Source organism: Ciconia boyciana, chromosome 3, assembly GCF_034638445.1.
Source record: "Ciconia boyciana chromosome 3, ASM3463844v1, whole genome shotgun sequence".
Lineage (NCBI taxonomy): Eukaryota > Metazoa > Chordata > Aves > Ciconiiformes > Ciconiidae > Ciconia > Ciconia boyciana.
This window is the reverse complement of record NC_132936.1, coordinates 101,469,574-101,496,375: the sequence shown is the minus strand read 5'-3', so window position 1 is coordinate 101,496,375 and position 26,802 is coordinate 101,469,574. Positions and strand designations below refer to the sequence as shown.

The 26,802-nt window shown below is 38.0% G+C and overlaps 1 protein-coding gene across 4 annotated transcripts in view; it reads left to right on the top strand.

Annotated features, from left to right (window-relative positions):
* The window catches only part of EML4 (EMAP like 4), a 167,736-nt gene that overhangs the window by 117,418 nt on the left and 23,516 nt on the right, over window positions 1-26,802 (top strand). For all 4 annotated transcript variants that reach the window (XM_072856814.1, XM_072856812.1, XM_072856815.1 and 1 more), the window contains 8 exons: window positions 10,702-10,825; window positions 15,996-16,145; window positions 17,633-17,702; window positions 19,055-19,165; window positions 21,452-21,547; window positions 23,691-23,825; window positions 24,054-24,189; window positions 25,901-26,052. In XM_072856814.1, coding sequence (XP_072712915.1) covers window positions 10,702-10,825; window positions 15,996-16,145; window positions 17,633-17,702; window positions 19,055-19,165; window positions 21,452-21,547; window positions 23,691-23,825; window positions 24,054-24,189; window positions 25,901-26,052 — 974 coding nt within the window. The remainder of the gene's footprint in view (window positions 1-10,701; window positions 10,826-15,995; window positions 16,146-17,632; window positions 17,703-19,054; window positions 19,166-21,451; window positions 21,548-23,690; window positions 23,826-24,053; window positions 24,190-25,900; window positions 26,053-26,802) is intronic.

Sequence of the window (26,802 nt, the reverse complement as noted above, 5' to 3'; positions counted from 1 at the left end):
CTAGCATGGTGTTAATTAAGTTACAGCAGCTCTCCCGAGCTGCTCATTTCACTAGGCTGTATGTGAAGCACTGCGTATGCCCCCGGCACACACCTCCTGTGCTAACGATTATGTCAATGTGCTTCCTAGAAATTGTATGGAGGAGACTCTTGGGAAGACTGCTGGTGTGCAAACTGCCAAGCTTCAAAGCAAGTCTACATAGAAATACTTCAGTGTCTTTATACACACATAACATAAGTTTGGAAACACACTGAAATTGCAAATTATCGTAGCAGAAAGTGTTTGCATGGGATAATAGGATGGAAGGTGACAGTTCTGTGTAGCTTTGAACATCCTGGAATCACTTTGTTTCCTTTTTTTGATTCAGCTTTAAAGAAACTGCTTTGAAACATGTCGGTATAGTACAGTAGCACAAAATGTTGAGAAATATATTTTTGCACATTTAGTTCTTGGAATCTTATTTTTCCAGCAGCAGACGTTACTGCAGTATTATCTGTGTTGTGACCATCTGTGCATGTTCATTGTGATTTCTGTTGATAGTATGTATTAGCTATAAAAGTGAAAGACTTGAGGAAAAAGTGAGAATCTTAGATGAGCTTCAGTAGTGAAAGGCATTAGCTTCGATGTCTGACTTGACTTTGGTATGGAGTCCCCCAGAGAGCATGCTGCAGGTGTTGCATGTAAATGTCAGCAAGACCTAGGCAATTCTCTCCTCCTGCCAGCAGCAGCAGCACCGGGAGCTGCAGTTTGCAGCTACGTTGCAGGCAGTCACTTGAGTTTCCTCTGTTTAGCACAGTGCCAAGGCCGTATGTGTTACCAGTGTTCGTCACGTACCTTCTGTCTCAGTTCAGTTTTGTTTCCTTAGTGCCTTTATCTCTCCCACTTGGGTTGAGTTCATCTACTCCATGTTAAGGTGAGTCCTGAGCTTTATGCATCTGGGTATATGCTGAAGCAGAGGTAATACAGACAGGAATACTTTGGTGATGTCGGTCCAGTGAGGGACTTATACACACTTGCATACATTTGCTGAAGAGATTTTTGGGTTTAGGTTTTTCAGCTTATTTTTGAACATTTGTTTGTTTATCCTTGTAAACCAGGACAACCTTTTTATAATAAAATCCAGTACTAAGGAGGTATTAAAATTCTGTGAAAATCCAATAAAGCTATGGGTGAAATGAACAGGTGCTTACTACAGCCTTAAAAGGACACTAGCTAAAGTTATTCTTTTAAATTCTTTACCAGCAGGTGTTTATAATTGCCTGTAAAAGCCATCTTGCTTTTCACTTCAGCAGAGATATTTTTAAAGTATTAATCATAAAGCATTCATATTTTTATACCCAGAAGTTAAGACCTGGCTTATTTTAAGATAAAACGTATTTTTTTTCACTGACATTCCATATTTGAGTTTGGTTTTCAGTGATAGCAGCTCCATATATATCACTTGTTCACTTATTATAAAGTAATAAGAGACACTTAGACGTTTTGGGATGGCAATAAAAACCATATGTGAAAGAATTAATGAAAAACACTCACTGCATTCCTAAGTTTGTTTCTTTTTAGATTGTGCTTTATTAGTTTCCAGTGCTTTTTCTTCTCTTAGTTTAACTGTGCTATAGTTCTAGCTTCACAGAACGGGGCAATCGTGAAGCACACAGTGGAAAAATTTACCCTGCTGACAGTGCAACCTGTCCACTGAGAGTGCAAAATTCAGTAACTACCTCGGATCAGTTTATTCACCAGACACAGATTTTCTGTCAGATGCTTATTGAAGGTGCTCACGTACCTGAGGGCAAATGGAGACCCGGTCTCTCTCATTATTATTGGGCTGCTTGCTCTCATTCAGGCACAGTGCGTATTATTAAAAACCATAGATACTGTCAGAAAAACAAACTGGTATTTGGGAGTTTTATCACTGATTCTTTGTGAAGTCAGGATTTTATTATTTAAGCAGGAAGCATTTAGATACTGTCTTATTGAGCTTGTTTGTGTCCAGTACTCCTTTTTGAGTCCTTTTTCTTTTTTTTTTTTTTTTTAATAAAAAGCTACAGTTTAATATTAAACTTGAATTATTTCAATGCAAATGGTCACTGTTGTTAATACCTAGATTCTTAATGCCACCTGGTACATGCAAAACCAGGGTTTTAACTGTGATTTACTTATCAAGTTATATAAAATTAATAACCAAAGGTCTATTAAGAAATCACAAGGCAAAGCTGTAAAATCATTCCAAACAGAGGCAAATCTCTCGTGTCATCTGTTTTTTTCGACTGTTTGGTTTGTATTGCACCAGCACTTAATAGCAACAGTGCATGTCTGCTTGTCAGGTCCAGCAAGTACTGACACATAGCTCAGGGTGAGAGATGGTAGGCCTGCAACCGCATTTTAATTCCATTGTAACTTAAAATGTAATGGTCTGGGCATGGTGGCTGAATTTGGTTGTGTTCGTCTCTGTGCTGTTAGCACTGGTTTAAATTAGAAACAGGTTTCTAAGCCTTTGTCCCTCAGGTTAGTGGTCCTATAGAGTTCTTGGACACAGGCCTAAAAGCAGAAAGCTTGTGGGAAAGAAGCTATTTGTAGTATTAAAAAGCATAACTTCACTGGTCAAGCAGCTAGAAGGTGAAGACAGATTAATAAATGTACTCTGGATGTGGTAGTTTATTGTATATTATTAGAGAGTTCTGCTTGGCCAAGCTAGTTGGAGTCTTTGGGGGTTTTTAGTTTGCTTGTAATTTACTTTAAGGTGAAGATTCAGATGCTAAACACAAGTAGAACTGAGCTGAGGGTTTTGATGCATCAGTCCATGTTGTTCTTTCAAACTAGATGGGGTGGGACCTATTGAAAAATAGTCACTAATAAGTTGCAAGGTAAGATTATTGTAATGATTCCCTAAGAATTAAACTTGTAACCATGTAGAAGAACAGATGATTTTGTTATTTATTCACTGTTACCTACTCTGTGTGTGTGTGTGTGTGTGTGTATATGATCTTATATATGATCTACTGTATGCTTATTAGACTTCCCATTATCCATATACTTGCTAGCTGAAGAGCAGTTAATTACAGCACAGACTTGCGGGGCGACCTGAGGGTCTGTTTAAATAATGAGGAATAGTGTGATATAAAATACGTTATTCTAATATTTTGTCCAGTTTTGTTGAAGAAATCGGTAATTGAGGATGAGGGCTTCTCGCATGCTTCTAGGAAACTACTGTGTATTCCTTGACAATTTCATTTTGAGCCATGTTTTTTGGAAACCAGGAGGATTTTGGTTTTGTTATGTCACTGTCTTCAAATTTCTGAAGGATCTAAACAGTAGCTTTCATGTCTCCTGAATTGCTCTTCTCTGTAAATACTTCTGAGTTAATCTACAAAGACTTCTTTGATCTTTTTTTTCCCTCCTCCTTTCAGTTCCTATTATTTTTATTATTTTCCTCTGAAAACCTTCCATATTCCCCTAAGAATATGATTCACAGAAAGTAATAAATTGCTTAAGTGTCATTGCAAGAGTCTTTCTGTGCTGACTTCATGGACGCAATAATTTCAGCCTTTCAGATGGTTTGTATTGGTGTATCTTTGCTGCCTGTTATCACCTGCAGTGTTTTGCATTGGTTTTACCTTCCAGCTTGCTTTCCCTGAATTGCTGGGTTTTAAACTTTCTTCCAAGAGCGAATTAATAGGCATTGTTTGAAGTTGAATTTCACTGTTATCTTTGTGCTGCTTTTTCTTTTTTTTTCTTTTTTTTTTTTCCCCTTGTATAAGGCCTGATTAAAAGCTTACTTATGTTAATGGGAATCTCCTTTTAATACAAAGGCTTTGCAGAAAATTTCGGTCACTGTCTGCTGTTTGTCCACAATTTTTTATTGGCCCCTAGTCTTAGTCCTGGATTCTTGGTGTTGCATGCTTTATCAACAGTTTCCTTGTGTGCAAGGTGAGTACGCTGGCTTACAGTGACTGTCAGTGAAGAAGATGCACTTGAAGCCTGCCTGATCTGCAAGGAAACTAGGGTTCCCTCTCATTAGCAGCACCTTGTTGCACTGACATACTTATTCTTCTCTTCTCTAGTGGGCTATAAACTTTCAAAGCACCCACAGTAGATACTCTGGTTGCTAACATCTGCCTCCAGCCTGTTGGGACCTATTTGGCTTAGTGTTTACACTAATGAACTTAACACAGGAAAGTAGGAGCACTGATGAAATTTCACTGGTGACATGAAGCTGAGACACCGAACTGATACAGTGGAAGCTGAGATTTTAATACAGTAAGACCTAGATGTTCCTGAGGCCTGGAGTGTCGTGTAAGACAAAATTAAATTATTCAAAGTGAAAGATCACACATGCAGGAGTTGCTAGCAACGTTTTAGCTGTAAACAGGTTGTCTGCCAGAATTAAATGATGAGGAAAAGGGCTCTAACAAGCTAGTTAATCATACAAAGAGTGAACCCCTCACTTATTATGAAAACACAGATGCAATCCCAGGATGTATCAGAAGTAATTCTAACAGAGATACGCAGCCTTATGGAAAATGGTAATACGTCAAAACCCTGGTAGGTTCTCCTCTGTAACACTGCGTGCAGTTATAGCCACTCATAATCATAAAAGGTAAATTTTGTGGTGGTGTGGAGACAGCCTGAAACCTTATCACGCAAAAAGAGAGTTAAGTAGCTGGATATTTTTATTTTTGCAAAATGAAGGCTGGGAGGAGGAAGGGCATGATTGCTGTTTTCATGCTCACCTGATGCACTTTCAGACAGCAGATGGGCAGACCTGTGCTGAAGTTAACAGCCATGCTGTCACACGCACAAAAAGCAAGCAACCTGGCCATGCTTTTTTGTCACCTGGAAGTAGAGAGGTTCCCAACTATTAGGAGCAGGAGTTTTTTGGATGGTATTCTGCAATCAGCAGAGCGTGTTTGTGTGTATCCCAGTGACAGCCAAGTCTCTGCTGTCCAAAGCGAGTGCTGCAGTACCCTGATCAGGGTAAAAACCAGAGTGATGCAGGCAGAGAGAGGGCACTGGGGGGCATGCTGTGCATCCGTCAGGCTGGGCTAGGAACATCAGCTGTGATGTTCCTCCAGCTCATGACATGGGTTTGCAGAGCCTCGTGGCTGATCGGCACTCAAATCCATCTTTAGGTGGGCCCTCACCAAATTACTGGGCTCTGTCTTTGTGTCACTCTTCCTGAACAATGTTTTGTGTCCCTTCAGCTGACTGGGGCCATGGTGTAGTCAGATCAAGTGTTCCTGCATTTTTGGGGCTGAGTTAATAATTTCCCCAGACCTCTGGGGATCCCACAGAGAGCTGAGACCTGCATGGAGTTTGCTTGCAGAGGGCTCCATGTGAGGCTCCTCCAGCACACCCAGAGGGCTCCCATGTGAGGCTAATAAGCCTGAGCCGAACCTGGTAGCAAAAATTGGGAGTGTTGGTCCTGTGTCCTCTGGCACTTGTGCAAAGAGATTGTTGAGGCTCCAGAGGTGAATTATTGCGGAGCCAAGCAGAGTTTGGCAAGCGCTGTGAATTTGAGCTCAAAGCTGCACAAAAGCAGCTAAAGCTGTTCCCGGTGAGGAGCTGGCCCCTGAAGCCAGAGCACTGCATCCACTTGATGCTGCCTTTTGTAGCAACCCTGGGCCTGAGCTATTCCTTTTTGTGTGGTGTGAGTAATCCATGGCACCTGGGTGTGCTATCTGCAGAGCTTCAACTGTACTTAGGTTGGTTTGATCCATATTTGAAAGGATTTATAGGACATCTGCAGTTGCAGATTAATTAACTTAGCAAGCGCCAAGGTCCTTTCAGGTATGCCCTCCTGCCCCTCCCTCTCCCCCCTCAATGCTTCTGCACAGTGGGCAGTGGGGTCTGAACACCTCTTTACACGGGATAGAGAATTTCTACTTTCATACCTACTGTTTTCAGGCTGGTAGATACCAGAATTGTCAAGGATTTTTTGTTTGTTGGGTTCCCCCCCCACTCTTTAAAACTTCTGAATTTATCACCCCTATACCCCCTTACCTACATATCTATTATGAGATGACCAAGGCTCTTTTCTTCAAAAAGATCAAGTGAGGAAAAAAAAGTCTTGACATACTGCTTTGTGCTGGCAAATTGTGAGAATGCAGGACAGACACAGATAGTCTAATGCTCTTGAGCATTCAGTTGAACCAGTATGCTATGAAAGAGTTAAATCACTGGTTTTCTTAACTTGCAAATACAAGAGTTTGGCCTCAGGCAATTAGTTGCTGTTTGAGAATGGTTTTGTTGATATGCTGCCATCCTTTCTAGTATTTCAAAAGATTTTTACATTAATATTATATCTGCCCTACAGGTTATTCTGACGAAAGGAAATTTACAGTCTTAGACAAAAATCTTTCAGTGGGTTGTCTCTTTCTTTTTTTTTTAATCCTTCCTCTTCTGTAGGGAGAGGCTTAATCAAGTTATACCTAGCCTATGTCTCTCTAACAAGTGTGTTAAATATGTATCTTCAAAGGTAATCTTGAATAACATGCAGCTAGTTAATAAAAGCAAAAAATGTTCTTTCTTTAATGGGGAAGTTCAGAGAGCTAATTTCTATCTGAATACCCTGCAGATAATCTTTTCCCTGAGCTCCAGGATAGCCTCTTCTCTTCTGGCTAAAGACCTGACTGAATTCCTCTTGGACTCCTCATCTCTTTCATCTGCAGAGTCCGACAGGTGCAACTGTCTCCATCCGTATGAATTTCAGTTGCAGCTTGTCTCCACTGTTCTAAGCAGCAATGAGAAATTTGATCCTAAATTTGTGGTGTCATTTTGCACTGATCTTGTGGAACCAGAACTGCCAAGCTCAGTGTTAAATCAAGAATTTGACTTGCACAAACGAATGGTCTTTTCTGAATACCCTCAGGCTACGTTGTGCTTTAATTTATAAGAGTGCAAGCGCCAGATTTTAATGGAAAGGTCATTATTAATACGTTACTCTTGGGTTTGGCCAATGTTATTTTATCTCTGTAAAATACATACTATAAAAAAATATTTTGGTGGAAAAACGAGACGTGACTAGTTTGGAGTAATTATCTAAACATTTGTGTCAAACTAATGACAGCACTGATCTTTAGCTTTTCTCAGCAAGGCAATTAAGCAATGCACATTTGGTATAATAACTATTGTTTCTAATTTAGCTACTGGGAAGTGATTTTCTTTATTGCTTGATACTTGATCTGAGGCAAGTTTTCTATTGTTGTCAGTGGATGGACTCACAGGGTTCTCATTCAAAGGAGAGCTGGATTTGTTCTTAGAAAGAAGTGGGACAGCTGTTTTTCATCTTCTCGGTATCTGTTCCTTTACTGGACTTAAATGGCTCAACTTTCATTGTATTAATATTCTAAATAAGGAAGAACCTTTATGCATGTGTTAGTTGTACATTGCTCAATCATTACGATTTCTGTTCAGGAATTATTTTTTGAGCCTGTGGGTTTTTTTTTTTTGCACTAGCTTTTACTTGTATTTGGACTGTCGTAGGAAAATTCCCTTCTCTTGCCTCCAGCGCAGAGTAAACCTACTATCAGGGTCAAAAGTGACACAAAATTCAAGTAAAATGAATTCTTGGTCTCAGAAGGTTGACTTGAGCACCTTCTGAGACTAAAAGTGGAAAAGGAGTCACAGTAATCGTATCTTTTAAATCCGAGAACTTGGTAAATTTGATAAACTGTGATGTGTCATCAAACAGTTAAAAAAAATTGTTAAAACTGTCAAGCATCAAGAAATCAAACTACAGTCTGTTAAGAGGAAAAACAAAAAGGTTTTGACAAATTAAGCCATATGTGTTGTGAAATCTTCAAAGTGAGTGTCATGCATGTAGTAGAATACTTCTAACTAGCTTATGTTCAGGTACATGGATTCATTGACCTAGTTAAGTTTGAGCAATGCTGTGACAAGTGATGTTAAAACCACGCAAGCTCATGGGTAGATCTTTCTCTGGCTAGGAGTTACTAAATATATTATATCATTTGGTCATCATAGATTTTTCCTGTATGTGTCAATGCTGTCCAAGTCATCGGTGTGTTCTAGGATCATCACTGCTGTATTCAAAGCTAGTGCTTTCCGGTGTTTTCAGAGCTGGGGTGGTATTCCTCTAATAAAATCCTCTATGATCAGAAATACTTCTTTTAAATAACCTAGAATATTCACCACATTTTTTCATTAGACTGATGATTGTCAGTCTTCTGTCTTGTCTAGCTGTAGGAGAAAGACCTTGAGTGTCAAGAATTCATTTCCAAACTTTGTGCAAGACTGCTTTATGTCTTTGGTGGATGAAAATAATTCCAGGTTTTTCCTCTCTCATTCTCTTCTGACTGCAGTGAGACAGAATATGTTTCTGCAGTCTATATAGTAGGGGTATTTCAAATTCAGAGAATGGTAGAGACCCTGACTTAAGCTTGGTCCTGCTCACAACTTTGATTATTTCTTGATCTTTGCATCTTCTAAAATGTTTCTGTAAGCAAGAGACTATTTCGGAGTCTACGTTGCTTCTGCTGTCACTGAAATTATCTGCTTTCTCTTGCCTTTTTAGATCTCCAAGTTGACTTGAGCTGTCAAGCTGTAATTCTGTGGGAATAAGTCTGAGTGTCTCATAATTTCAATTTTAGATGTTTTCGGGAATGCAAAACATAGATTGCACATTCATGCGGTCTGAGTAGTAATCTTATGCTTAACTGGGGAAATATTTAGAAGCATTCCTTGGGCATTTGCAGGAATTCTGTCTCATGTTTGTCTTTTGAAAGCAATACAAAAGTAATTGTTTAAAGATCTTAATCTTAGAGCTCAGTATTGGTTGCATCAAATGTGATTAGATATTTTTTTAATACTGTATTGCTAATTCACAGGTATTCGTCTCCTCTAGTCCTACTCAACTATTTACATTTTGGTCTGAAACTCTGAGTTCCCTCTGTCTGCTGTGATTTTCAAATCCTACTCATAAAAAATACTGGAGTTCCAGATTCACAGCAGAATGTTAAATTACTTCGGGTTTGTGATATTAGTTACATTAACAATGGATATTACTTACTAAAGAAGTTGAAGAGTGATAAAAAGTTACCATTTCATTGATGCAAAATTAGTGAAATACTTGGGTCTTTGTCATCAGTGCTTTTTGAAATGAAACTGCTGCATCAGCAGCGTTGGAGTCTGGCATTAATTCTTGTGGATTCGAAGCCTGATTTAACCATAGTTAAACAGCACTACAGTGCTGGTTTTGCTGCGTGGGTAGGGCGTAAAGGCTTTTAAAAGTCTCCAAGGCCTTTTCTGGTCTTCTGAAGTTAGAAAATGATTATTGGCATAGCGTGGAGGGAAGACTCCTGTAGGGCACCTAATATACTAGTTGCAATCATGTATTCCTTAAATCCAGATGACTTACCTTCCAACGACTAGCTAATATATTTGACGAAGCCACTCAGCTACTCTGTAATTAGATTTCTCTGGTGGGAAATAATCCCATGTTCCTTGAAACGGAACTCCTAAAGGCTTGGGAAGTGCTCAGGTGCCCGAACAGAGGTATGCATGTATTTTGTCACAGCTATAGACAGTGTTACAGCTGGGGAGTCATTAGGAGCTGTTGCTTCTTTCCATTCTTCAGGATATGATGCAATAGGCAATAGCGTGCGATTGTAATTATTTCAGTAAATTAATAATTCAGGTTAGTGTATTAGTTTGTGATGATATATAATTTCAGATTATATTCCTCAGCAAAGTTTTTGACATTTTTTCCTACAGTATCCTTGGGTCTTAGCTTGGCTGTTATGGTTTGGATAGGTGGGCAGCTAGGTGGGTAAAAGAACCAGTTGGATGGTTGGATAGTTGGCCAGAGGGTCATGGTTAATGGGTCATACTCTACTTGGTGGCCAATAGGTAACAAGTGGAGTCTGCAGGGGTCTGTCCTGGACCTGTCCTGTTTAACATCTTTAGCAATGACCTGGAGCAGGCAAAACAGTACACTCTCAAGTTTGCAGATGACAGCAGACCAGGAGGCCCAGTTGATATGCTGGAGGGTAGAGCTGACAACTAGGGGTACCTGGGCAGGCTGGAGGGAGGGGCCTGCAGGAACCTCACAAAATTAAGCAAGGACAAATGCCAAGTCCTGCGCCTGGGGAAAAGAAGAACCCCTGGCAGAGATACAGGCTCGGGACAGAGGGGCTGCAGGGAGCAGCTCTGCGGGAAAGGCCTTAGGGGTGCTGGAAGACAGCCAGGTGCCACGAGAAGTTGTGCCATCTCCATGCTTGGAGGTTTTAAAGACTAGACTAGACAAAACCCTGAGCAACCTAGTCAGACCTCGTGGCTGAGCCTGCCTTGAGCCAGAGGTTGGACTTAAAGACTTCCTGAGGTCCCCTTCAACCTGAAATGCCGTATCCTGTGATTCTATGACTTCTTATTTATTCAACTTCAGATTTTAATTTGAATTTTAAATTTGCCTTGGTAATTTAATTTGCATGTCTAAAATGTTTACATGCTCAGTCTGTTCTATGACAAATTCAACTAACGCTTACTCTGTGTGTGTGCGCGCGTGTGTCTTAGTGTTCCGTTTTAAAAAAAAAAAAAAATCTGGGCCTTTACCAAGCTCACATTTCAAAAATAATTGTTATATCACAAGTGTTATTTGCATCTCTGTGCTTATTACTGGTTTCTTTTGTGCTTATTTCTTGTGTAAACTTGCCACATGATTAATACACTTTTTTGTTTCAACAGAGGGAGAATATATCAAGATGTTCATGCGAGGTCGACCAATCACAATGTTCATTCCTTCTGATGTAGAAAACTATGATGATATTAGGACAGAGCTGCCTCCTGAAAAGCTAAAACTGGAGTGGGTGTATCCTTGATATCAGTAACTATTTGCTGTTCCCTTCTTGTCTTGTATTGCCTTTTTTTTTTTCCTTTAGAATCTGGTCTTGTGTCTTCTCTGTTCAGAGATAAAAATTACTTAAAAGTGGGGGGGGGAAAATTCAGTTTAATATAACAATTGAAAATATTTGTAGCTACTGTATGGTACGACTTTAAGTATGACTTTAATATGTAGGCACAGAAAAGCCGTACTTCTTATTTGTTTTGCTGTTAAAACTAATTGCAATTTATTTTCAGTGTGGAAGAAAGTGTCTTTGGAGTGTTGCAGAGTTTCAAAAATGTCCCCATCTGCCCTGCACTATATTAATGTAAGCTTTGCATTCAGGAACAGTGTTAATTTTCAATCTGTTCATTTTTAGGAGGTTTTAGAGCCATGGAAGATCTTGCATTTCTCATTGTCGTTCACCTATGGAATGAGGATTGCAGAAGCAGCCATCCTTTGCACTGCTTCTGTGTTTCAGCTCCAAAATGAAGGGGTTAATTTCTTGGAGACTAGTTTGCATTAAATGCACTAAACAAATTTATCGTTTGAAGAATGGAGTTGGTGCGTGGCTGAGAACAATTCTCCAGGCTTAGTAGATCAGACGTTAAGTTCATTAGAAGAGACGTGCTTTTGCACATATTTGGGTCTTCCTGTCGTCCGCTCATCTCTGCAGATTCTTCCAGTAAGCTGTGATTGTATAAGTAAGTTTCGTAGTACTTCAGTAAAATAACATGTCTAGGCAGCACTTGAGTTGGTGTAATAATCTCAAGTTTGATCCTTCTGATGTTGCTGAAAGCAGGAAGATTTTTAGGAATGTTGATGATACACTGTCATATGTCAGGATATGTACAGACAGAGGCTGCCCGTACCTCTCTCAGCATATATGTTAGTGACTAAGGCATACATACATTTTAAGCCACCCCTTGTTACTTGCTTTAGGAAAGAAGATATCTCTATTATTTTTCCTGCCTTTATTAACTAATAGATGTTTGAAACAGAGAATGTTGAGTACTTGGTTATGAAGAGCAGCTGTGGAGCTCATGTCCTCTGAACTTTTCAGTGAGACTGTGGAAGCTTAGACCATAAAGGAGGAAAGTTTTGGATCAAAAGTCTGACTGGAAGGAAAACGGAGCTCTTATTCATGCTTTGCAAAGTTGTGGTGCCCAGCTTTCCTACTGTCACAGCTCTGGGTGCTGATGCTGGCACTCATATGACTGTGGAGTGAATTGAGTCAGTCACTGATCTGGCTGAAATGTAATCTTTTTTTGCAGAGTTAACTTTCAGCAGGATCAACTCATTAATTTGGTTTGCCCCACAAACATGCAAGGGCTAGAACTGGCATACTGGAGGAAGATCAGATCTACTTTTTCAGCAGCAGTGAGCAGTTTGGACTGATGAAAAGTGATCATGAAATCACACCCTCAGTTAAGTAGGTGCAAATCCCAGTGTGGATACACTTATTTAATGTCCAAGGACCTTAAGTTCAGGTTAAACAAGTTTCCTGCTGAGGGCTAATTAAAGTGAAATAAATCTAGTCTAAAGAGAATGTCCATCTGTGTTTGGAATCTTTTTAAGGAAATGTCATCCTAAATCAGACCAGTGTATTTATGAGTGTAGGCATCTTTTGGATATGATGGTGAAGAAAACAGTGAGGAAAAGGCAGTAAATTTTATGAGGGTTCAATGTTGATCTCTGAAGTTGCACAAAATTGCTCTTCAGTTTTGGAGACAGGAAGATACAGCAGCAGAAGATCTTGTACTTCATGCACAGGTTTAGCAAGGGGAAGAAATCTGCAAGCCAGCTCTAACTTCCAAATATGATGGCAAACTGAAGCCTGTACACCTTGTTAAAAAGGCATGGGAACAGCGATTCACAGAATATTTTAGTAATGTCAGTGTTCTGCAACTGAAAGGTCAATTGAATGTTGAATTGTTCAATCTATTAGTTTTGTTTTGAATGCCTTTAATTCTCCTGCCTTCTGGATGTTTGTTTATAATTGGGTTTTCCTTCGATATTACTGTTTTGGAAGATGCTGATTGACTATGAACAACTTCAAGGCAAGAACAGAAGGATTCTTGGGGTGGGTTTTTTGTTTGGGTTTGGTTTTTTTTTTGTGTGTTGGTTGGTTGGTTGGTTTGGGAGAGGGGTGTCCTTTTTAGATGAACTGTGTCCTGCAGGTATATTCAACTACTGATACACAGTACTGTAGACTCAACAGAGCATGCTTAGCTTTTGTCTGCCTTGCAGACTACTGTCAACTGAAGAAATACCTAAGCTGCTTGGCAAGATAAAGCAGCTCGTGGGGAAGTCTGAGCTCTCGACTATGTCTGGTTCCTCAGTGATTTCATTTAAATTTAATAACTTTGGTTGGATATCCCTGCATTGTAGTGCAATCTCTCCTACTGCACTTCAGAACTGGTTAAAGCATATCTGGCATTCCTAGTAATAGTGAAATGGGCTTATTTAGCAGCTACAGAGATCACAGTCAGTGCTGCTGTTGACAGGCAATGACTTTATAGACTCTTTCTCCCAATGTATAGTAGCTCAGTTTCTGGAGGGTATTTCTGACTCTGTTTTATAAGATTATTTTTAGCACTGACGCTCTTCTTTCTAAGAATAATTGAAGTCAGCAGTAAATGTACTATTGAATTCTGATGTACAGTGGCTCACTTTTCATGAGGGCCATGGCTATTCTCAGCCAATTTAAAAAAAAAAAAACACAACCCAAAACCAAAAGCTGTTAAGCATGTCAAGTGTTGTGACAAAACAGTCCTTGTAATTGGTGAGAAACATTCACAATATGAAGACAACCATCTCTGAATTTCCGTGGTTGAAACATCAGTCTCACTGAAAGATTAACATTGAAATTTAGTGGAAATTAAGCATCAAAGTTGTGTCACCCCTTCTTCTGTGGAGTCAATTATTGTATGAATGTATCTGCTGCTTTATTCTGAGTGTGTGGAGGAGGAAAGAACTGCTATGAAGCAACAACCCCTCTCATTTTCTCTCAAGATAGTCTGGGATAGAGAATGAATAAAGCAGCAAATTTCTTCTGTAAACAGGTTGTTCCTTTACATGCTCCTAAAAAACACACTCCTAGAAAATGCAGCCACTCTTTGGTACTTTATTATGTAGGAGGGGTAAAGGAAGTGAATGGACTGAGAAAATGTAACCATTTTTTGGAGCCTCATGAATGCCAGAGCTCAATGGTGGGTGCCAAAATATTTAGCCATAGCTTTGCATGGTAGACTTCTGCTGTGGAAAGGCATGTTTGCGTAAATCATTAATACTTTTCTAGGATGAATGTTCAAAGATGTCAATCTTAACAAATCCTTATCAATACACTCCCTATTGTATATAGCAGATTAACAAGATCTGCCTTTCTCTGAGGAGGAGGTATTTAGAATAGCATTCTTCATACTTCAGGATAGAAAAAATATTTTCATTGGTTTGTAGCCCATCGTTTTTGAAAGTTCAGTGGTCTGGTTGTTTTGGTTTGGTTTGTTTGTTTTTTTTTTTTTTATAAAAAGCCATTCTGGAGTTCCTTTTTGTTCCATCTGTGTTTAAAAGAAGAATAAAGAGGAAAATTTAGTGGGAAAGTAAGTAGTGATGGAGGAGAAACAGAAGCATCCTTTTTTTCCTGCCCTCAGCATTGTGTTGTATCAGCATTTCTCTCAATATCATTTGCTAAGCAAGCCAGTGAAAAATCTCTGCTTCAGAGGAGCCATTGTGTTGTTCCATAATAAATGAAAGACAGCAAGATATAAATCTGGTTTGTTTTCCGTACTCCTAAAGAGATTTAATTGAGAACTGAATGCAGTGTCCCTCTTTGAACCACTATTTAGTTACAGCATGTGTTTAATTTTGCAAGTGTTCCTGTGGTATAGCAGTCCTGTGGTTTGATGGGACTGCAAAAGAGGAAAGGTAGTGTGGTGGGGGATTTTGGGGGGTGAGGGCATTCGAAGGGGTGTGGTGGTATTTTTGGTAGAAAGGTAGCCCTTTTGCAAGTAGGATATAGGCCAGGCTGTCAGCTTAGGAGATGTCAGTTTAGATACTCCCAAACTTGGACTACTGCACCTGCTTTCATTTATGAGAAAGGGACAGCTTTATCCATCCGGCTTTCTCCTTGTCGGTCTTCAACTTCCTTTTATTTACCTGATTAACCAGGACCTAAGACTGGAGTCCTTTAGCTAAAGTTGCTTAATGTATTTCCCATATTTTCCTTGCTGTTGCAGGTGTGTTAGTTGGCACTGAAGTGGGGACCTCTCTGAAATGCAGGATGTAACAGGAAAATTATATTTTTTGAGGCTACAGAGCTACTGTTAAAGTCTGAATTTTGATCTTAATTGTACATAGTGACCCTGGGAACTGAAATACAGGCAGCCAGCCACATTAATAGTCTAGGTGAAGAAAATTGCACCTGTTTCAAAGAAATAACAAGTTGTAGTAACGTTTGATCAGTGCTAACCAAGGCTGGTTTGCAGTGTGTAAAACTTCTGAAAGTCATTAGGAGTCCTGCAGGTTTCCTACAAAAATCATCCCTTTTATATATTTCGGGTAGATTTGGATAGAATATTTTTCACTGTGTCAGTTCCTTTTGAGTTGTGTTTGTTTTAAAAATACTCTAAAACAGTCTAAAGAAATATTTCCTGAACTTGGCAGCTGCTGTGCAGAAGCTTGCCTTTTTCTGAAGGGCATTAGGAATTTTCACACGCTTGTTTTAAAAGGCCAAATGCAAGTAATACTCTGGTGTCTGGGGTGCAGATGCACAGCTCTGTTGCTGTAAAAAATGTTAAGCCAGTACAGTGAGTCCTACTGTTACCTAATGAAACTTCTCATGGAGGTTTTTACAAAATGACAACACTGTATTTGTTTTACTTCAGTGTGCCTTATATATTTTATTTTTAACATCAATGAGCATCACTTTTTAAGGGATTTGGTTTCCTGAAGTCCAATGGTATGGGGTTTGTTTTGTTTTGTTTTTTTAAACTGTGTTACTGAAATGGTGCTGTAGTTTCAGAGAAGAAACATAAAGGGCATTTGCTGACATGAGAGCTCCCCAGGAATCTTTAAAAAAAAAAAAAAAAAGTAGGTATTTTTTTTCTGGTATACAGTGATTATGAAAACCTTGACTTTTAAAAAAATATACGTATAGATATGGGTATCGTGGAAGAGACTGTCGAGCCAATGTTTACCTCCTTCCTACCGGAGAAATTGTATATTTCATAGCATCAGTGGTGGTACTATTTAACTATGAGGAGAGAACTCAGCGACACTACTTGGGTCATACAGACTGCGTTAAATGGTTAGTATATAACAGTTGCATGTAAGTATGTGTGTAATAATGCAGAAATGTATTTTTTTATTCTCTCCTTCTGTATGTATGAGTTCATCAATGTCATCATAATTGTAGTTACTTTCTGTTTCATCAATCCCAGTAGATTTCACCGTAGTAAACACTGCACAAATGAACGGTGCTAGAGCAGTCCATGCTAGCTTAGGGTTTCTGGCTTAAATGTAAAACAACGGGATATGTAGACAATCTAAAGAGTGCCAGATTAGAGAAAGGATCTTTATGTAAATTATTCTAAACAGATGTCCCAGAAATTACAAATTATTGTCAGCCTGATTCTAAATCAGAGATTTACAGGCAGTATGGCAAAGGTGTAGTCTTAAAGGAGAATTAGAAAACCAAACGGAAAACTGAGCAATAATTTTCTCATTTTTTAGTAGATGCCCCATCCAAGTATTAAGACTGTCTGGGAAATCAGAAAGGTGTTTACAAAACAAAACAGAGAAGCAGGGAAATTGAAGCCAATGTCATTGTTGGCAGCAACTGCAAAGGCAGTTGCTGACTTTACGATGTTAGTCTGAAGAGTAGTGCGCATAATGTAATCAATATAAGCTCCCTACTGTACCTGAATGGAGAATAGTTGCCATCTAAACCTCTTTTCTCCTAGCTGTGCTTTGAGAACTGTAATTGCTTCCTGTGGGAGGAATACTGTCAGTCTTGCATTCTTCACTTTCTTTCAAAATACTAGACTGAACTGAGTGGTTTTGGTGTTCATCACTCTGACCTCTTCAGGCTCCCTCTTTCCTGTTTCAATGGCTTTCTTCATCTTTGTAATTTTACAGAGAAAGCAAATAAGAAGGTCAGTCAAAAAATCACTAGGACTAAGAGGATGCGTACTCTGAAATTGCACTGTTTTTTCACATCAGCTCCAAAGCAAAATGTGATAAGCAAAAGCAGATTTTTACTTACCCTAGTAGTGCACCATACTGGAGAATTTCGTTAGTACAATTACATCAGTAATTCATTTCAAGTGGCAGTAATCCCTGACTCCTGGGTGCACAAGCCCTCAGCCAACTTTCCAGCTGTTTTTTCCCCAGGTTCATGCTGTCTATAGGTTTAGGTATAAAATGTGCTGTAGTCTTTATAAATATGGCATATAACTATGCGTAGGAAGTTCATCATGAGACAATGTATATTTTGTTACAGTGGACTCCCAATATAGTGCAAACCTTAGATTTGTCGCAGCACATGTGGAGGTGGCTCTTCTGGCACTCCTGGTTTTGTGCCAGCAGCCATCACAAGAACCTGATTGACCCATTAGTACAGTGTGTAATGAAATAGTCTGATGAAAACATTCAAGGTGTCTCATAAAAAGTGGGATTTAGGATCATAAGTGTCTTCATGGGCTTCTATTGAGAAACAAAAAAAAAATTACAAAAAACCTCTCAGTTTTGAAGACCTATGACAGCAAAAGCAAGTCATATTTCTGTCTGTCTTAGTCTTGCAGTTCATCCAGACAAAATTAGAATTGCAACAGGACAGTTAGCTGGAGTGGATAAAGATGGAAGGGTAAGTAATAGAGCTGTTGAGCAGTAGTATCTTGTTTTGAAAATTAGGAAAAAGTGTTTTGGTTTTTTTAAATCTCATCATCGCCTTCTGTTTGCAGTGTATTTTATGCACTGCATTTACTGAGCTATTTTGCTGTTTCTAAGGTAACAGCCTATATCTCTAGCAAAAGACAGTAACAACTAAGCACTCAGCCATACATCAAAAAGAGCAGAAGCTCATAAAGTCCTTTGACACAGGAAACTCAATTTTAATTCTGCAAGCAAATGTGAAGCTTGTAATTAATTTATAAGGCCACATCATTTCTGTCACATTTCTTTCAATAAGTCTTCTCCCAGAGGAGAACAAGTCCCCAGTTCTGTGGGTCATTGTACTCTTAAGGCTTCATGCAAGAGGAAACCAGCTTTGAGAATTCATGGAAGGTGTGTCAAGCTTTCCTACAAACTTCCTCATTTGAGAGCAAGTGCATTTAAATGCTCTTGTCCCTGGCTGTTGGTGAACTCTGTCAGAATTTGAATAATTGGATTATCTTCATGAAGTTATAGACAGAGAAAAAACAAAAGGGAGGGGGGGAAGATACTATGAGGTGTAGAAGCACATTAAATATAAACCTTATTCAGATGTTCAACTGAATTTCTTAGATTTTGTAAGAAATTCATGTGGGTTTTTTTGTATAGATATTGTTATGATTTCCACTGAACATTTGTTGAATCTCTTGTCAGGGCCGGTTGGTTTGTTTTTCCATCAGTGGGATGATTTATTGTCACTTTCTATGGTGAATGCTGTCCTTAAGCCAACTTAATTCCCACTTTATTTGTGATTGTTTCACATTTATGAAGCTGGTTTGGGATAGTACTTGTATGAAATATAACCATGGAGGTTTTCATTGAGTGGTTGGTGATGGTTAGGGGACTTGTTGCACCAGGGGTTTTTTTATTTTATTTTTTTTCCTACTTTATATATTAAAAAAACCCCAAGGTTTGATCGTTATTCTCAGTTGATCCACAAGATTGCTAAGTCTGGGGTCTGAAATGCAAGATGACTCTTCCATTATTTGTTCAATGACTTAAACTGGTCAAAGATTTATTTTCACAATTACCAAATGCCACCATACTTAATTTCTTGCCTCGACGGCACTGCTGCCATGTTTGTAGCCCAGACATAGGGAGCAAGATTGTCTTGACTCTCACCTTTTGAGCTTCAAGATACTATCCAGCGGCATTGTTAGCACAGGTCATCCTGCATTTCGGTCTGCAGTTTGTAATTCAGGTAGCATCTGCTTAACAAAACTTGACACCTGCATACGATGCTTTCACTGTTGATGACGCTGTTTGTCCCATTGCTTTTTCACGCAGCCTCTGCAGCCCCATGTTAGAGTATGGGACTCGGTGAGCCTGGTGACGCTGCAGGTTATCGGCCTCGGGACTTTTGAGCGTGGAGTGGGGTGTTTGGATTTTTCAAAAGCGGTAAGATGGGTGCAGTTACTTGCTGTGTTAAATAATTTATCCAATCCTATGTAAACAGGAGGGAAATCTCTGGAGATTTTTGTATGTGGTTGTCTAGCTGATTCGTTTTGGTATTAAAAGTGTGTCAGTAAAGTTTGTGTATACTTTATAAAACCAGCTGACAGTGAGCTAGCTGGAAAAACAGGAAATTGCACATGTAAAATTGTGGTAACAAACTAGCACAGTGAATAAATAGCAGGCAAGAAAAGCCTTAACTAGAAATTGAAGTCTGTGCTGGGTTTGGTGGTTTGGTTTTGTTTGTGAGGGGCTTGGTTTTTTGTTTGGGTGTTAAAAACAAGTTTGTTAGTGAGGTTTGTGAAGACAAATTTTAGTGAGTTCTAATAGAAAGGATAACTTTTCTGGTTGCACAGCTGGAGTAGATTTTTATCCACCACCAGGAAATTAAAAAAAAACCAAAACCATTATCTTGTGCTATTTTTTCATGAGGAATAATTTGTTCGATTTGTGCCTTTACTTCTACATAGAAAAAAAAAAAGAATGGAAGTCTTGTTACTGGGCCCACAGAATTTATCAGAAAAATTAGTAGCAAATGGAGATGTGCTACTTGGCATTGATAAAGTTCTCATTTCAAAATTGGCAATGAGTTTCTTTTTTGGTAAAATAGGTGTATATTTTAATCTTTAAGCTGCCTTTGTATTTTCGCCAAAGCACTAAGACATACCAGACCTGAAAACCCAGGATGTGATTCTTGCATCCCAGCAAGAAGAATTAATACGTGTCAAAAACAAAAAATGCAGAAAAATAATGTCTGCTGTGTTTTGCTAATAGAGGAAGAGATTCACAGCACATCTGAGGTGGGAAGGGAGGTTCTGGAGATCACCTCATCCACCATCCTGCTCACAGCAGGCTCAGCCAGAGCAGGCTGCTCAGGGCTGTGGTCCAGCTGGGTTCTGGGTATCTGCAAGGGTGGAGACTCAACAGTCTCGCTGGGTGACCTGTTGAAAAGAAATGCTTACACATTGGAATAATGAGGAATACTGTCATTCCTGTCACTCTAACAAATCAGTAAAACTTTTAAACTCAGACACATTTTTTTCCAAGGTGAACAAATACATGTTCCATCATTTTAAAAACAAAACAAACAAACTAAACCTAAGGTATTTTTGAGGACTAGGTTTTAGTTTTTATTAGTTTGTTTTGCAGCTGAAACTGATTTTGATACCTTATTACAGTCTCATATGATTCCTCACTGGACTGAAACAGTGAATGTGCAGTATCTAGAACTGTGTTTCTACCACATAATTCCATTAACCCACACAAGAGCTGTGTATTTCACCAATGCTGTCTTCAGGGTATCTTTCCACTTAATTATTAACATGTGTATTTGCATATTACTGCTCATAATAGTATTAGTATTTGGGAATAAAAATTTCAGCCACCTCTATTTTCATAATTTGTTAGAGAATGCGGTTGAACTGCAAGAATCAACTTTAAAATAAATAAGGCCTCCTCCAAATCTTTCTACACTTGTCCTTGAAACAACCGGTTTGTGCAAGTATGTGTTGCTGTGAATAAGTATGTTTTTGTTCTAAGATCTTCTGTCTCCTCTTTTAATTCCATATAGCCATATTTACCATTTTGTTGTAAAACTGTTCAAAATAAGCCGTTTCAGTTATTTAATATTGTAGATGCCAGTCTTTCTGCTCTGTAAGCATCACTTTATTCAGAAAGTGTTACCTTTGCTGCAGTTTTACCAACTACGTGATGAAACTGCTGGTACTTAATGCTCCATGAGGAAAAAATGAGATGTGCTTACAAAAGTTGATAATGTAAAGTTGTGTGTATGTGATGGTGACATTTAAGAAAAAAACCATAAGTTGAGCTGTGCGTCTGTCCTCTGAGACCTGAGGAAAAACAAAATATTTGCAGAATAGAAAAAGGGAGAAACTTCTTTGCTACTAGCATGATATTGCAAACAAGAAAGCAAAAAAAGGACAACAACAAAAACAAACTAAAAGGGAAAGACTTGGTAAGAATACTTTTAAAACTTTCCTAGAATATTATTTGAAGCATGGTCATGTTTTGTGAGATTATGCAAAAATCTATGTCTGTCTTTAGGAGAAAAGGAAAATACCAGATATATTGAGGTTATAATTACTTTGAAAGGACTTGCTTAATTTATATTTGTACCTTTGTGGTTTTCTTAAAAATACTACTGCCTTGACCTGTTTCTAAATGGTGTATGATAGTACTTTGTCAGCACTTCTTTTTTTCTTTTTCCTTTAGGATTCTGGTACTCATTTGTGTGTAATTGATGACTCTAATGAGCATATGCTCACTGTGTGGGATTGGCAAAGGAAATCAAAAATAGCAGAAATAAAGGTAATTATTGCACAAATTAATGTTCTGAAATACAAGTGGTTTTATTCCCATAAATACAACAGTTTGTGAGACACACATTTGATCTTACTTGGAAACTGCAACTGTAATACTGCTGGCTTGTGTAAGGGCACAAAAGAAATGTATTCTTAACTTGTATATTGGAAGAGGTTTGAATATTGGAGTGCTTATAATTACATTTTACTCATCCCTAAGTGCCAATCCAAATAAAGCAATTCTCTAATATTTTCCTAATTTAAAAAAAATAAATCCTGGGAACTTTAAGAAACTGAAGTGATGATTCAGTCTGTAGTTGTTTGTTTAAAAAAAAAAAATACTTTTAGACATTCCTTATTTTCATTTTTGTCTGAATCGAGTTCCAGACATTGATTCTTGCTACATGTGTCTCTTCTCATTTGAAGTCCATGAGTACTTTTGTAGATTGCGGTCTTATTTGCTTTCCTGTTTCTTTTGTAACCTTCTAAATTTCTGATCGATGAGAAGCATTCAGAGGCGTTGCACTCAATGTTCATGTAAAGTTGTGATTCCACTGGAAACACCCAATCCAATAATAACTTGCTATGGAAGTCCATATTTTGAGACATCTTGCTTTGCATTATACAATATCAAGCAAGGAGATACTACATGGATGTAGAACTGAGTATTTTTAAATTTTTTTACTCATGAGTCAGCAAGTGGAATAGTCTACAAGCATATGTGTCTATATGATTACAAACTTGCAATTTCAGATAACAAAGTCAGGTTGGTTTGACCCATTTTCTTTAAATTATGTTGACCAATACTAATTATATTCTGTTCTGTAAGTTTTAATGTAATTCTTTGACAGTATTTTTATTTCCTTGCTGATATTTAATGTGAAGCTATGTGGCACATGCCTTGTATTTCCTATTTTATTGACATTATGTTTTGACTATTTTCACTCACCAGGGGGTTCCTTGGTGTTTCAGAATTGAATCAAATTTGGCAGGGACAGCCTGCCCTTCAGTACTTATTCACATTTAGGACTTGATCTTGCAGTATCTTAAGCACCTTCCATGACAGGTGGTGTGAGCAGAGTTTCATCCCTTGAGCTAGGGTGCAAAACGGAAGCCTTTTCGCAGCTGCACTCCATTTAAATTTTTCAGTCCTTAGTTTCCATATGATTTGCGGATATAGCAGATCCGCTCGTGTGGAAGAAACTGTGCGTGAGAAGCATAATTCGATAAATATGGCCATCAACAAAAAATGAAACTTAAGAAGGTTGTTTTCCTAAAGTGAGCCAAAAATGGTGAGGAGGGTACTCCCACAGGTGCTGATTCAGCAGCACTTTTATGTATACTCCTTTAAAGCATGGGCTTAAATCCCATAGAAGTAAATGCAATGATGTATTTACTTAAGTGTTTTGTTAGAGTCATTGCCTCCAGGAGATTGTCTTCAAAGACAGTTTAGTTGAATACACATTAGAAGTTGGATAAATGGCCAGTCAGTTTGTTGTTTGTAAAATCTATTGGTAAAGGATGAAATACTGACTGAGATGTTAGTAATTCAGTAACAGTATATGCAGCCAGTAAAAATACAAAGGTGGGACTCTTATGTTTCAGAGTTTTGAGTTATGCATGTTTCTTTTTTTCTTCTTTGTGAGGAAGAAAGGAGAGGAAGAAAGAACCCAAAGGAATTTTTACAGAATTTCAGAAAGAGAATGATTAATATAATCCTACTATGTTACCATTGTCTCAGTTGCCTCTGTCACAGCTTTGTTATCCAGAATAGCAAACTAGTCTGTGTAGAAACTAAGCAGGGTTTTCAACCCAGAAAGGTGTCTTTTATACATCATTCGCTTTCCATGGCAGAAGTCTTAGCTATTCCAGAGGGCAGAAGCTTTTGTGATTTAAAAAGTGAATGTAAAACCCTGACTTTTCTATTGAAGTTTATAAAGATCTCTCATGAATGTAAAAAATCAATATATATAAAATGATATGTGCAGTCATTCAGACAGTTGATTTAGCACAGAACACTTATGGATTCTTTCAAGCGTGCAATGAGCTGTCTAGTTCCTCATATCTCTATTCTGAAACTTGGGATTTTACATGTGTTTCTAGTAGTTAATGTCCCATCTGAATAAACATTATTTCTGTTACTATTTCAGACTACAAATGAAGTTGTTCTTGCTGTAGAATTCCATCCAACTGATGCAAATACCATAATAACATGTGGCAAATCTCATATATTTTTCTGGACCTGGAGTGGCAATTCATTATCAAGGAAGCAAGGGATATTTGGGGTAAGAATGTCTTGATATCAGGTCAGTTTTAAATCAATGGAATGATCTGCTCACACTTTCTATAAATTTGCTCCGTTGTTACCACGTACTGTTTGAGCAGAGATGTAAACAAACAAAAACGGTTAAATTCTGCTTATGTGTATGCAGGGTGTATGGGTGTGGATACATTATACTAATTATGTAAAGAGTACAAGCAATTATCCCTTTCTTTTGCTTATTTTGTTTCAGAAATATGAAAAACCCAAATTTGTTCAGTGTTTGGCTTTTTTGGGAAACGGTGATGTGCTCACTGGAGACTCAGGTGGGATAATACTTATATGGGGCAAAACTACTGTAGAATCTACTCCAGGAAAAGGACCTAAAGGTAGGATACATTCACAGTTAATAGCGTATTTTAGATAGTCTGTAGAAGACAAACATAAAGGATTGCATTAGAAAAGGAATAGGGAAACAGACCTGGCTAAAGGTGTACACTTCCTGTTATTAACAGGTGGTACTAAACTCCTTCGAGTCTCATGAATTTGCTGACTTAAGAGCAATCTAGAGTTTCTCAATAATTAATGAGACCGTGCCTGAAATGAACGAAAACTACTTTATCTAAATGTTTTGCATTTAAAAAAATGTGCAGTTAATCAGCTTTCCTTTCATCCTGAGATTTGAAAAAGGCTGCAGGATCAGTTTGAGGATTCTGCAGGCTACCTTTGCCTCTTAAAGCTTGTGTTGTACCATGCTTAGTCTCAGACAAATGCCATTAAGTGTTGAAGCTGAAGTTAATAGGACTTGTATGTTAGGGAAAAATATAATGCATAGTTGTACCAGTTACGCAAATAACAGTATCTGGTTTAGCAGATACTCAAGTCTTGGCTGTAAAATATAGTTTAAAACCCATCTTATTTGAAATTTGGGTTAAACTTACTCTTTAGGGCAAAGCTTTTGCAAAAAAGAAAGGAAAATGATTTGTTACCCAACGTATGCAGACCTGGCACAGTTGAGCCCTAAGGTAACTTATAAATTCAGGGATAATTTATTTTACTTGGCAGCTATTTCAAACACTCTGGTTTAAATTGGTATGCCAGGAAAACAGTCATGTAAAAAATAAATTTTTAACAGTAAGTCTGTTTTTGTAGGTAAATCTTTTTCTTGTCTTTCAAGCTAACTGCAATGGAAAAGTAATTTAACAAATTATCGGATGTTTAATTTTGCAGTTCTTGTGCAAAAATAACCTTTTCCCAGTATAATCTTAAAAGATATGAAATATATCTTGAGCCATAGGCAGAGTCAGCAAAGTTAAGCTGGTATTTATTTGGGTGGTGTTTGAGGCTTTTTTTGTGATTGCTATTTGAAAATACGCAAGTTTCAAAGCACCAGAATCTTGCTTTTTAAAAAATATACTTTCCTACAGCAGTTCTTCTGATACGAAGATCAAATTAGGATGCAAAAGGCTTCCTTTGCTACCTTTGTTGTTTAATTTTCTCATGTCTGTTTCTTTCTTCCTAGTGTTTTCCTTTGGGTAGACTACTATATTGATAGATGCCAAATGCTGGTTATACTATTTTTAAGTGAGGCAACATCCAGCATTAGATATTAGGTTCATGCATCCTGGAAACTTTGCTATAAATAGTTTGCTTTTTATTCCCATAAGACTATAGACAAAAAGTCTTTGAGTTTCTTTTAATAAAATAACTTTAATTCTTTTCTAATAATGACGTGCTAAATATTTATTGACTCTAAAGGACAGTTTCTCTTGTATCTAGAAAAACTGTGTTCCCTTGGATAGCAGAGAAATGAAAGCATTTTGCAAATAGTTGCTCTTGCCTTCACAAGTTGTAGGACAATCAATCTCAAAAAAGTTTCTATTCAGAAAGGCAGGTCCTTTGTTTTATCTTTTTATCCTGTAAGAAAACACTACCACCTTGTGTTTGCAATACTAATGCAATACTAATAGCCTGACAGTCCAAATGTAATTATTTATTATATGCTGTTACTTTATTCTTCTGCCAAAAGGCACAGCTTCTTGTAAACCCCAGGTGAAAAAACGAGTAGTGTTTTTTCTTATTTTCTTTTTGTGCATGTAGGAGTATATCAGATAAGCAGACAAATCAAAGCTCATGATGGCAGTGTGTTCACACTCTGTCAAATGAGGAATGGCATGCTGCTAACTGGAGGTGGGAAAGACCGAAAGATCATCCTGTGGGATCATGATTTGAATCCTGAAAGGGAAATTGAGGTAAGAAAGCAAGAGTGACAAGGAAATTGCCTTGAGCAAGGTACTGACTAGCAAGACAGAGCCACCCCCACGCTTTGGAGGATCGGTAGTTAGGATGATAGAATATTTTCTGGTTGCTGTCTTTTTAAGTGGATGACAATGTTTTATTATAAAAGTGTTTAAATTTTCAGTCTATAAATGAGCCTATAGGAGGTTTCAGTTCTCCTCTGTTCAAGCTGAACAGAAGTTTTAAGGTTTTTCTTTCCTCCAAGCCCTTCCTTTGTTTCTTTTATTCGTCCCTTTTTTGAGGATATTCTTCAGTATCACATGTGTTTTGTTAAGTTTGCCTGTCTGGAGAAAGACACTGTTACCAGGATTTGAGTGTTTTAATAGAATTTTTGACATAAGGCAAACAGTTGGTAGGATACATATGGGTATTCTGTAAGAATTGATTAATAAGCTATGTTGAGGAACTTCTTTTAACTTTATCCTAAAACAGGTGTTTAGTGAATATGTATGTCTTTGTAATTTGGCTATATGGCAATGCTAGGTAAATGGGGATGAACTGGAAAAAAATGGTACATTATGGATTTTAAAATACTTATTTTTTTCCTGACAATAAGATGACCTCTTGAAATAATGTGTTCTTCTTAAACAGTTGTTCTAATAATGGTTTATTCTGCTTACCTAGCGTCCATTTACAGCAGCATTTTTTCCTTAACACATATGTTTAGTTCCATCTAGAGTTTGTTATTACCTTGAATCTAATAT